Raw genomic sequence first — 13879 nt, forward strand, 5'->3', positions numbered from 1 at the left:
TATTTAATATATTTTTTATAATTTGATGCTTTATTATTATTTATTTATTTTTATATTTTAAAATATGATTTTAATATATTTGATACATTTAATATATTTTTTTATAATTTGATGTTTTTATTATTATTTATTTATTTTTATATTTTAAAATATGATTTTAATATAATTTTTATAATTTGATGCTTTATTATTATTTATTTATTTTGATATTTTAAAATATGATTTAAATAAATGAAGATTCTTGCAGTGAATTATATAGGATATTTTTTATTAAATACATATGTATTTAATTTAAAAAAATTTAAATTGTGAGATTTATATATGTGACTTACAGAAAGGGTGGATTTATGTTAAATTTTTGAGATTTCGAGATTCTAATTTAAGATCTTTTACTGCATAAACACACCTACGACATTCTACCGGCAGGTCACCCCATTTTAAGCCGATTTTGGAGAATCACGACATTTACGAACACGCTTTCGCGACAATCGTGCATTCTTGCGCGTCCCTCGCTCGCAGTTTGCGCGCAATTTGAGTTTGAACACGCCCGAGCTTTATCGTCCCTCTCATGTTTGCACAACTCCATTATTTGCCGCACTTTGAAGTAGGCCACGTATCTCTTTTGCAGCAGATAGATAAATAATTGTGTCGACAAATGTAATATGTTGTAGAATGAAAAGTGTTGAAATTTTCGTAGAATTTAATAAATGTGCGTTGTAATTGAAATGTGATATCTATCTAATAAGGCAATCTCGCGAACTGGAAAATTTTGATTTTCATGAAACTTTACGCATATGTGAAATAGATGAATTTAAAATTTATAATTGTGGCTTAAAAATGATTTTGAAAGGCGAGACCATCCCTCATATATGTGTAAAACAGCTTTTCTCTCTGTTTGAAAATTATTCTACATATTAAAAAATATTTTATACAAAAATTTCATATGCTAAGAATATCTCTCTATTTAATCATATTAATAAAATAATTTCTTCAAAAATTTTTGGACAAATTGTTTTCAAAAATTCTTGAAAAAATTGTTTTCAAAAATTATTTCTTCAAAATTTTAAAAATATAGTGTTTTTACGAAATTTGTCATTTTTTTGATATCTCGAATAATTTTCGAAATATATCGAGAGAAAAGGATAACTGAAAATTTCAAAATTCGTCTATTTACTCCCTCTATATGTAAAATAGCTTTTCTTTATGTTTAAAAATTATTCTAGATATTAAAAAATATTGGATACAAAAATTTCATGTGCTAAGAATATCTCTGTATTTAATTATATTAAGATAATTTTTAAAACAATTGTTTTCAAAAATTATTTCTCCAAAATTTTCTGATATCTCGAATAATTTTCGAAATATATCGAGAAAAGGATAACTGAAAATTTCAAAATTCATCTACTCACTCCCTTTACACTTGTATAAAGTCTCCTCGAGGTCAAAATTTTTAAGTTCTGTAGTAAATTCCATTGAAACGTAAAAGTCCAATTTGGCAAAGTACAAAAATCGAGAAACCCTCTAATACTCTGGCTTAAATTATAATTGTAGGGTAGAAGAGAGATTAGATAAGAGCGTGATATAAGAGATTAACTTGTTTCCAATTAGGATTCTCGTATACGCGATCGCCGGTTGTCCGATTAGTTGAAACCACGACGTGTGTTACGCCTCTGAAATTCTAATGGTGATATATCACCGTTAGAAGCTCTCAGATCCGCTTTATAATGCAAGAGCGCATCATTGCAGGCATGTACGCTAATTCACGTGTTTAATACCACTAAATATGTTCGATGCGCTCGCAATAATAGCATTTGCGGCTTCTGACATTACCAGTCTCGCGTGAACGTTATAAGGGAAAATTTCGGTCGACTTCTTTCCCGCGATTTATCATAAATAATTCCGACATCTCGAATTTTCGCCAAGACAAACATTGACTGGCCGGGGGGGATTTCCCGGGCTAAAATCGGCCACGAGCCTTGATTAAGATCTTCCCGTATTTTATTGTAATCTTAACCGAAGCAAGAGCTACTGTTTGCAGAGTATTTTCTACGCAGAAAGGGCTACCGCTATCGCGAGAATGTACCTAGGTTCGTTATTAATTCGTCGCTTCCCCTCCCACCCCCTCTTCCCCCACGTTGCTCGCGCGCTTATACGGGATGGGGCGCGGGGGGGAGAGAATTATTATTTTATTGCCGGTATAAAGATTACGCGAAATTAGTCGGGATGATTTAGGATGCGATCGCGCGAGATCCTCCTCCGTCTAAAGCTCTCTTATACAGCCGCGCGCGCGCGCGCGCGCGAGAGCGGATAGAGATATTCCGCGTTTAATCTTGTTTTAATCCTTGGCTTCCCGATGAATGTACAGGTGGGATTAATGGATCGCGAAAATATCGCCGCGATTACACTTGTATTACGGTTGCCTCGGAAGGATACGGCGTTCGATACCACCCCCGGAAACGTGGAGTGCCATAGGGGGGGGGTGGCGCGAGGGGGAGGGGAGGTCATCAAGTTGCAACGAAAAAAGGGAGACACACTGTCGCGATAAACCGAGGGACAGTTATTCGACTGAGGAGAAAGAGAGGGAAAGAGAGAGAGAGAGTGTGTGTATACAGGGTGTCACTTAATTAGCGCCCACTATTTATATAGCGATATTCCTCGTGGAAAACTGAGTCGAAAAGTCCTGAGCTATTTTTTTTTTTTGAAACAATTCTTTCTTCTGTAATGCGAGAAACTTTATCTTGCATTAGAAATCATATTTCTTCCGTTAAAAGCGTTTCCTTAAAGGAAATTTCGTCAGGGAGGCTAAAGGTCCGTGCTTATTGGCGCAACTTTACTCAATAATTACCGCTTTATTAAGCATTGTAGAACGAAATGGTTCAGGACTTTTCGACTCAGTTTTCCGCGAGGAATATCGCTATATAAATAGTGGGCGCCAATTAAGTGACACCCTGTATATATGGGAGTCAAAAAAAAAGAAGAAAGGGGGAACGAACTTCGGAAGATCGGCGCGGGCGATACTAGGCTTAGGATGCCATGCATCCTGCATTTCGGCTTCGGCGAAACGCGAGAAGAAACTACGAGAGCGGGCTATCGCACGCGTGAAAAACGCAGGGGGGGGGGGTTGCAAAAACTCGTACATCATCGGGGTTATCGCTCGCTTCGGGACGCGAGCGACCAGATGAGAGGTTAGGTTCGATTCGTTATATTGTCCGGTTAGATCCTGTTTAGCCGCACTTTTTGCCCTCGCTTTCCTTTGTTTTGGCGCCCGTAAAAATTCCATCGCACGCTACAGTCTCCCTTTACATTCGAAGCACAAAAAGCACGAATACCGATCTCACCCCCTCTGCACGCAATCACGGAACTGTCTGCGTGCGATTGGATCCGGAAATATTGCAAGGGAGATTCGAGTAGCTGAAGGCAGTCGGGATCTATCTTAATTCGATGTTGGCTTTTTTTATTCCGGGACAAAAGGCTGATCAGCTGGCCGATAATTTTGTCGCGGGTGTCCTTTTTATTGTCGACCCGATGCGAAACATCGCGTCCGCGGAATGAAAGAGGACGGAGGGAAGCGTCGCCCTTCCTACCCTCTCCTCTTTGATAGCTCCCCTCCTTCTCCCCCGACGACTTCGTTCGCGCCCTTCGAACTTTTCCAACCCCGCGAGTCGATCGATCTTTCCCTCCTCCGGTTAGACATTCTCGCTCTCGTTTAATATTTCTCTCTTTTCGCCTGATTCCACATTGGTACCCTTCCTCGTAGATTGCGCGACGTCTCTCCTTCCCCCCTCTCTTTCCTTCTCTCTCTTTTTCTTTCTCCTTCTTTCTCTTTCCTCGCTCCTTTCGCTCGATTTCACGGTTGCCGCGACACGGAAGAAAATCGGCGCGATAAGACGCCAACGGACGATTGTGATGTCTGCGGAGCATCGGGACGGACCGAAGGAAAAAGGAACAGGCGACGATTCTCCCCCGATCCTGGCACGTTAAATTCCTGAAACTTTGCCCCCTTTTTTTTAATTATCCAGACGCTGTCTCCATTTTCTTCGGATTTTCTATAATTTTCATATTTTCGGGATAGAACTTTGCCGAGAAGCGCTTATCTTATGTTAGTTGAAAGCTTGACACTTTTATTTTTCTTCTGGCAGCTCTCCCCCCCCCCTCTCTCTCTCTCTCTCTCGTATATTAAGATGCTGATTTGATAAAAACAAGTGCGCGCTTGGCGAACGACATTTTCCATATAAAATATACGTTGAGCTAGCTTGACGGCCGTCGCGTAGAGTTTTTTAATCTGCCGGATAAACTTTCCGATCTGATGTCGTTCGTCGGCTGAGAGCCGACTTCGTCAGAACTTCCGGTCTTTCCTTGTACACGGGATGTATCTCCTTACGCCGCTACTTACGCGAACTTTTCCGCGGAGCTTTAGGGAGGCCGAGTAGACGAAGTTTGATCCTTCTTTTGCCAAGAGAAAGGGGCAGGAAGTCGTTTAAGATTAATGTGTTCTTCTTAGGTTGCTCCTCTGCGACTTGAACGGGATTGCGATCCTACTAACAAGGGAACAAACTGGGAAGTTTTGATTTCAATGAAACTTGGGAAATATGTAGAGTAGCTTGTTAGAAAAAAAAAAATAGTGCAAAGAGGTGGGCGCGCCGCGTTATTATAAAAATCTCATCCCTCCTTCCTCGCCATTAATTTTTCTATCATAATTTATGCATAAAGCCATTCTTTTTACTCCCTTATCTTTATTCCTTTCGGAGTGAAATTTCTTTTTTCTTTAATTTAATAATGTCATTATCTAAAACGGAAAAATGTCAAGTTTTTTCTTGTGTATGTCAAGACACAAACAAGGTAAATGTCAAGGCGCTGAACAATAATATAATTATAACCGAGCGTCACGTTTCGCTTAAATATAAAACGGAGAAATGATCGATCAAGCGCGACTGCCATCTTTCTCGACAATTTTCCAACTTTCTACTCTTCCCTTTATTTTATTTCGATTTTTCGAAATTTCTTTTCTGAGAATGAAATAATTTTAATACATAATGTTATATATGTTTGTTCTTATTTTATTCTTTTGTAATCGCATTTAATTGCAAAAAGAGCCTTCAAATTTCGAAGAGATCTGTAATGATTAAATTTATCTCGATTTTTCAAAACTTTTTCATTACAATAAATAATAATAATTTAAATAGGAATCAGATGATTAATAGTCGTTATTATACACTTGTGTTTTTATTTTGTTCGCTTTGCAATTATGTCCAATTAAAAAAAAGGCTACCAAATTTCCATAATAATATATTTACTTTGATTTTTCAAAATTTCTTTTCGATACAATATAATGATTTAAATATGGGAATCACAGAGAAAAGGACTTTCAAATTTTGAAGAGATCCGTAATGATTAAATTTATTTCAATTTTTTTAAAATTTATTTCAATTTTTCGAAATTTCCTCAAATATGGGAATCAAATAATATTAATATACAATATTATATATTTTCATCCTTATTTTTTTCCTTTTGTAGTCAATTTGTAATTAATTGTGTAGCAAAATTTAATTTAAAAAGTGCCTTCAAATTTCGAGGAGATCTCGGAGAGATTCGCAAGGATTAAACTTTCAGATTCTTGATTAAATCTATTTCTTGATTCATGATTAAATTTATTTCAATTTTTTTCAATTTATTTCAATTTTTCGAAATTTTCTCAAATATGAGAAATATTAATATACAATATTATATATTTTCGTCCTCATTTTTTTCCTTTTGTAGTCAATTTTATAGCAAAATTCAATTCAAAAAGTGCCTTTAAATTTCGAGGAGATCTCGGGGAGATTCGCAAGGATTAAATTTTCAGATTCTTGATTCCTCGAATACTTTCTCGAGAAAAGAATTTCCCTCCCTCTCTCTCTTTCTCTCTGGATAAAGTCTGCGGTGTATTTACGCATTTTTCTTCCTCGTCACAAAGATTGCAAATTGAATATTTATTATTGCCGCGTGATTGCAGAACGGACGGGCCAGTAGCGAGAGCAGCGAGGACGGGGCCGGAAGTAGCGCGAGCACCTCGCGAGGAGCCGGAAGTGGCTTCGGTCTTGCCGGTGGCTGCACCGGTGGATGGCGCAGCGTCTTCGGCGCAGTTTCAGGTCGAGAACTCAGACTGTACGAATGCGCACCTTGGAGTCCGGAGGCTTGGGCCTCGCCGAGCATCACCTGTCCCCTCATCGCGACAAGGTAAGACGGAGCCCTTTACAATATTTACAATTTTACACGGGAACGTATGGCCGTTCCTCTCTCCTTCCTCACGTTCTTCTTTTATAACAGTCTCTTGGATTAGCCCGCGCGCGCGACGCTTTCTCGGATATTATCTTTACACTTAAAACTTTTATACTTAAGATAAAAAAGCTGAAGTAAAACTTCTTCATTGCATGTACATTATTTTGAGGAACAGCTTTCAACTTGTTTCATACATTATCGTTCGCGTAATATGTCTCTTTATGATTGATGAAGATTAGCGTACAAAATTGTAACGACAGTTAGCTAACTATTATATATATAGGGTGTCTCGAAACCATCCAATGTTTTTTTACAGACAGATTTTTTAGTCATTTTTTTTTAACGAAAACATTTAGGAAAGTCATCATTCTTTTAATTTTTCTCGTCATGTCTCTTTGTGATGAAGTCTTAAATTAAAATTGTTTCAAGTAAACTGTAACCTAACCTTCAAGTAGCTTTAACTTGAAGTTAATGAGGAAAATATAATTTTATTAATTATATTTAAATTCCATACATATAATTTAATTTACGAAAGGCTTTTTCAATTGCTTATACAAGCCGGAAATTAAGAATGTCGACATTTTCGATAGGGTGTCTCGAAACCATCCAATGTACTTTTAGTGACAGATTTTTTAGTCAATTTTTTTTTAACGAAAACATTTAGGAAAGTCATCATTCTTTTAATTTTTCTCGTCATGTCTCTTTGTGATGAAGTCTTAAATTAAAATTGTTTCAAGTAAACTGTAACCTAACCTTCAAGTAGCTTTAACCTGAAGTTAATGAGGAAAATATAATTTTATTAATTATATTTAAATTCCATACATATAATTTAATTTACGAAAGGCTTTTTTAATTGCTTATACAAGCCGGAAATTAAGAATGTCGACATTTTCGATAGGGTGTCTCGAAACCATCCAATGTTCTTTTAGTGACAGATTTTTTAGTCAATTTTTTTTTACGAAAACATTTAGGAAAGTCATCATTCTTTTAATTTTTCCCGTCATGTCTCTTTGTGATTAAGTCTTAAATTAAAATTGTTTCAAGTAAACTGTAACCTAACCTTCAAGTAGCTTTAACCTGAAGTAATGAGGAAAATATAATTTTATTAATTATATTTAAATTCCATACATATAATTTAATTTACGAAAGGCTTTTTCAATTGCTTATACAAACCGGAAATTAAGAATATCGACATTTTCGATAAGAAAAAAATCGAAATTAAACAAAGAATCTTTTCTTAAAAGAAAAGATGATCCTGGAATATTCTATACAATCTCAAAGACCTCGGTAGGTTATTTTATCATAACGTTTACTGTATATTGGTTCTTTCTGGAATATCTTAATATTCGCTTCATTCCGTTCATGTAAATAGCCTTAATTCTCGTCAGTGCTCGTCCGCTTATGGACCAAAATGGCCTAACAATCCGCTATTGCGGTCATTAACACGACGATTCACGTACCGCGCGACGATCCGACGTATCGACTACGGTACGTGAGAGAGCGGAAACGTGCTTGCGAGCGAAACGGGCCACGTATCGTGGCCGCCACCAATGGGCGCTACAACCCCGTCATACAGCCTCGTTGTAGCACGTACGTCTCGTCGATTTCACGCCGGTGGTCGGTGTGTGAGGCCATCCTGTGTCGTGCACGCGGCTTGCACACAGGAAATTAAGCGTGAAAAATTCACCCATGTCGCGTACGAGAGGAAGCGGCGCCGCGTGACGAGCCACTCCCGATGGAGCGCGACTAGGGTTGCACGAGATACCAAGATTAACCTCAATAATGTTCTTGTCTTGAATTTCGAGATTTTTAATTGTCTTTTTAATTTTTAATTGATTGAAATAATATCAAGATTAAAATTTGCAAGATTACTGATTTTTTAAACAAGTTAAAATATGGTACAATTAATATTGATTAACAGTTATTATTAAATGTTTTTAAATTCGTTAATATAAATAATCTTAATTGAATACAATTTTTTAAATTATTGACAAGTGTGATTTTTTCTCATTTAATTTGTAAATATAGATATTTAACTTTATTTAAAAACCAATAATCTTAACAATTTTAATATATATATTGGGGAATATATAAGGCTAAAAGACCGTGGCGCAAGATGTTAGAGCGTAAAAAAATTAAAAGAAATAATAAAAAGACTCTAAATAAGAGACATAATATGTTAATAATCAGTTAGATATAAAAAATACATATGTATGTTTTTTATTAATATTTTTATTAATTAGAATTTTTTTATTATTACTTTTAATTTTTTTACGCTCTAACATCTTGCGCCATGGTCTTTTAGCCTTTTACTTTTTATTGCGTATTGTTATCCGGACTGTATATTGCTTTTGTCATTTTATTAAATATTTTATTAACAATTTTTAAAAGCTTGTACCTGGATGTCAAGTAAATTTGTAGCAAAAATATCGTTTTGTATGTATCTTGTCTCGATTTTATTAACAATTTTTATCTGATACTAAACAATTACGTTCAAATATTTTATTAATAAAATATTTAAATTATATTTATGTAATACTGATTTTTATAATTGCTTACAATAAAATATTAAATATTTTATTTTAAACACAATTGTTCAGTATCGGATAAAAATTGTTAATAAAATTGAGACAAGATATTTTTGCTACAAAGATTCACTTGACACTCAGATTCAAGCTCCAAAAATTTTCAATATTAATACAATCTTCTACTATCTTGTCTCGAGTCCAGACCAATAATCTTAACAATTTTAATTTATTTAGAGGAATATATAATTTTATCTTAAATTATGTTACAAAAATTAAATATTAAATATTTTATTAATAAAATATTTAAATTATTTTTATCTAAAAATGTCTTTTATAATTGTTTACAATAAAATATTAAATATTTTATTCTAAACACAATTGTTTAGAATCCGATAAAAATTGTTAATAAAATCGAGACAAGATACAAAGCAATATTTTTACTACGAAGATTCGTTTGATATCCAGATTCAAGCTCCAAAAATTTTCAATATTAATGCATATTCTATTATCTTGTCTCGAGTCCAGACCAATAATCTTAACAATTTTAATTTATATTAAAGGAATATATAATTTTATCTTAAATTATGTTCCAAAAATTAAATATTAAATATTTTATTAATAAAATATTTAAATTATTTTTATCTAAAACTAACTCTTATCGCTTACAATAAGATATTAAATATTGTATTTTAAACACAATTCAGTATCGAATAAAAATTGTTATGTAATAAAATCGAGACAGATACTTTTGCTACAAAGATTCACTTGATATTCAGATTTAAGCTTTCGAAAATTTTCAATATTAATACAATATTCCATTATCTTGTCTCGAGACTTGTACAATATCTTCGGTATCAGTCAAATGAATCAAAAATTTACTCACACGCTTATACAATACACGGGGTGCGTTTACTTTTGCGCCCGTATACGAGATCGTGGGATTATCAATGAAGCACGTCGGATTACAGCGGTTAGCGATGTTCGTTAGACCGCTATTTTAATTAAGACTATTACACGTCCGGACGCGCGATGTCATCATTGCGACGCTCGTTACGTGCATGGCTCGCGAAATCGTTTCATCCACCTGGCGATTCGTTTTGCAATCATCGCCGATGCGACATGTCGCATCGATGCTAATCACGAACGCGCCGCTCAACCGTGTACAGATGAGCGCAAATTTGAGCTTTCAACATCTAATTATTCGTCGCGCTCTCTGTTCCGGGAATATTCGCGTAATCCGTGGCTGACATGACGAATCGTTGAAACTCATCAGCTGTTGCGATCTTCGAAATGGTAGCTTCGGGAAGACGCGCGGGATCTCGAGTACGAGGTGGTATCTTTCTCCTCTCCGAGTTGCATAGAAAAAGAGGAAAAAAACGAAATTTCATCGATAGATGTGTGCATCGCTCTGTATTCAAAGTTAGAGGAATTCCTTCTTCGAATGACGATACCTCGGGCGATATTTCCGACCGAGGTGTCTCCTCTGTACGTTATATTCTCGCGTGATGGAAAATGTTTCTCAACGTCAAATTCGTTGAAATGGATCGCGTCTACGTGAAATTTGTCGAGGGATAAAAAAAAACGGGGACAATTCGAAACTTTTGCCAATTTTAATTTACGAAGGAACGAACTTTTTATATTTTCATCCGCAATTTTTATTTTCAATAAAGAAGAGAGAGAGAAAGAGAAAAAGAGAAAAGTTAGAAATATCGTTCGGATTTTTTGCGGTCGGGGACTATTTCGGGGGAGTAGAAACCGTAAACAATCATAAAGTCCCATTTTCAAAAGTTACACATTGACATCCGGAAACGTTAATGCGCAATGTGCGCAAGAATTCCATCGGGATGTGGATAACGAGATTTTGCACGGATGAGTAAGCTAGTGTTTAAACAAATGCATCGATCGAACGTTTATTAATTCCACGTAACGTCCTTTCGCAATCATTGCGGCCATGCTGCACGCACTAATCACGATTGGTTTCGGTTTTCATGGCGGATTGCTGGCTTGGTAAATAACCGAGTGAACAAATATCTCGACAGAGCATTTGTCAATAACAGGCTGAAATTAATAGGACGTAATACGGATTAGATCTTGTTAGAGAGATATTAATATGATATAATATTAACCCGAAATATGTTCATTCAAGCGGGATAAAATTTTTTTTTTTTTTCAAGAATTTTGCAGCGAATCGTGAAAGAGAAAAATTATTATTATTATTCAAATTATTATTATTTATATTATTTCCCCTGTAAAATGATGGGACGCACAGGAGGACCCGAATTGTCAAATGCAATTCAGTCACGTGGAATAAGGACATACTTTTTTCCCCTCTCTTCGCTTTTAATATTAAATTACAGAAACCGGAGCGTTGTGTCGTTCAAAGGCGATAAGCATGAATTTAATTAAACGTTTGTTTATCTAAACAAATGATTCTCTTTCTACCTCGCACGTCTGTCAGTGGTGCTGTCCGGTGCATAATATCGCATTACCTTTGTAGAATGACGTCGTTTCCGTCACATTTTTGCCCGTATTTATGACAACGTCCCGCGACCCATTTCCGGCCCCTCCCCCATCGGCCACCCCCGACATCAGCGGTTTACAATCGATTTCAATGTCTCGTTCTCTCCGTTTACGTATCTATCTGTCTGTTATTTATTTATTTACCCACTCGAATGAATCGCTACTACATGGGAGTATTAATATACGTTTGAATGCGATCGATTTATTTAGACGTTGTTTATTTACTCCTACGCGGATGTTTATTCAGCCTCAACTTCGCGTTGCGATAAACGCGAGTTACTCGAGAGATTGCGCGTGTTATTGTTGAAACAAGATTGGTTCTAGTCGTAGTCGTTTCCAGATGTTCTCAGACATTAGCGGCGAGAAAAGGCTGATGCTTGAAGATTCAAAAATTCGAATCTCAAAAAAAAAGGAAGATTAATTTCCTGGGAAAATTAATGAAGAGGTCAATACATTTTTTTTCTCTTCGCGTATTACACAGGCCTGCGAGGTTTTTTTTTTTAAGATGCAATAGTGATTTCCGACGTAATTTTGTGAGCTGAATTCGAATCTGACCGCCGAATTTGCATAGCACGTCACGTTTTTGAGTAATTTGTAATTGAATAGATAAAAAATCGCTATTTTGGCCAATTTCATGAATTTATTGCGAGGAAACCAAATTTTTTGAAATATTTCTGCCAACGGCATCGTATAATACTCACTTTCGCTTTTCAAATCCACTTTTGATTACCGCCACACGATTTTTCTTCGCTGAGATATATAAGTATGACGTTGTAAGAAAATTTACGTTAAAGAAAATCAAGAGACACGGTAGTGTCTCGCGCCAAGTTCATGCGAAGCATTGCGCGGCACTCCGTGTATCTATACGCGAGTCGGACAATTGAGAGTAACTTAGATTATCGGATTTCAATAACGGCTGAACGGATCGAATTCTTACTAGTCTTAATCGATAGAGCGAGTTTGAATTGTATAAAGAAAGTATCTTTCTTTTTGCGCTGCGTGATCTATTAACGGAGATATCATAATGCAAAGTCGAAATATGAAAATTTTCAATTAAGAAACGTCTTTATCATTATCATCAAGGTCGTCATCCACGCATATGTACACAACACATAGAAAGAGAAAACATCCTTTTCCTACTCTCGACAGAAGATTGCGCTAGCGACGCTTTTCGATATCGATCGATATTAATGACATGTGTCATATCATATGTCATTAGTGACATGTAGCATTTTAATAAAATTAACCGCATTTTTTGGAGTATTGTCAAATTAAAAAATTAAATAATAAATACTAAGATTAATTGTTTTTAAAATATTAATATTAATTTATATTTCTATATGTAAGAATAAGTATAAGAAAGAATTACATTAATAATTTTTTAATGTTTTTTCTTTCCAAATCTTTGTTATTTTATAAGCTAATATAAATATAAATATAATATATTAATTATATATATATATATAATATATATGTACATATATATATATATAATATATATAATATATATATATATATATATATATATATATAATGTATATTATATATACTTATTCTATATATATTTTTATATAATCTGCTTATATATTAAAAGAATATACCTATATATATATATATATATATATATATATATATATATGTATATACATACTTTTTTTAATATAATATCTTTTAGCAAATTTAAAAAAAGAAGTGATATAATCCCCAAAAACTTACCTTTTTAAAAAAAGGTAAAAAAAGGGCGCCAAGTTCATGCACTAATTGTATCCAACTGTCATATTGTCTACAAAAATAGTGATATACAAAAATTGCGCCAACTAAGAATAAAAATTTGTACAAGATAAATAGTAAAAAAAATTTTAATTAAAAAAACTTGGCGCTGCCAATAAAATTGGCATATATTCCAATTAAATATATGTTTAACAGCAAATATAATTGCTGGACATTTATTATTAATTCTCTTAAGATCTTCTGGATTTGAAAATTTAGATTTTTAAGTTGAACAATATATTAATAAAATTGGCAGCGCCAAGTTTTTTTAATTAAAATTTTTTTTACTATTTATCTTGTACAAATTTTTATTCTTAGTTGGCGCAATTTTTGTATATCACTATTTTTGTAGACAATATGACAGTTGGATACAATTAGTGCATGAACTTGGCGCCCTTTTTTTACCTTTTTTTAAAAAGGTAAGTTTTTGGGGATTATTTATATAGACATCAATATGGTAGATCCATGATGTTGAAAGTTGAAAAGACTGATATATGTCAGGTTCGGTTGTCCAAAAAAGTATTGTAAAGAAATATCTAATACAGTTGTTACATTTTGATAAATTTTTCTAAATTTTATGCCTTTTTATTGTGATTCTATTCGCCATATTGGATGCGCCATTTTTAATTTCAAAAGGTGACAGAAGGTTTAAAAATGTATATTTTTATCCTAATTTTGATTTGTAGTGAAATAAAAAGGTGGCACGGTTGATTTAGAATGACTTAGTAGATCCCTATGCATGACCGGTCTTATGACTTGTATATCTGAGCGAAAAAAAATCGTGCGGCGATAATCGAAAGTGG

The 13879-nt window shown here is 34.3% G+C and overlaps 1 protein-coding gene across 2 annotated transcripts in view; it reads left to right on the forward strand.

Annotated features, from left to right (window-relative positions):
- LOC105248678 (beta-1-syntrophin) overlaps nucleotides 1-13879 on the forward strand; it is a 328673-nt gene that overhangs the window by 287081 nt on the left and 27713 nt on the right. For both annotated transcript variants that reach the window (XM_025412797.1, XM_025412798.1), the window contains one exon: nucleotides 5993-6216. In XM_025412797.1, coding sequence (XP_025268582.1) covers nucleotides 5993-6216 — 224 coding nt within the window. The remainder of the gene's footprint in view (nucleotides 1-5992; nucleotides 6217-13879) is intronic.

This window comes from Camponotus floridanus, unplaced genomic scaffold, assembly GCF_003227725.1.
Source record: "Camponotus floridanus strain SB8 unplaced genomic scaffold, Cflo_v7.5 scaffold57, whole genome shotgun sequence".
NCBI lineage: Eukaryota > Metazoa > Arthropoda > Insecta > Hymenoptera > Formicidae > Camponotus > Camponotus floridanus.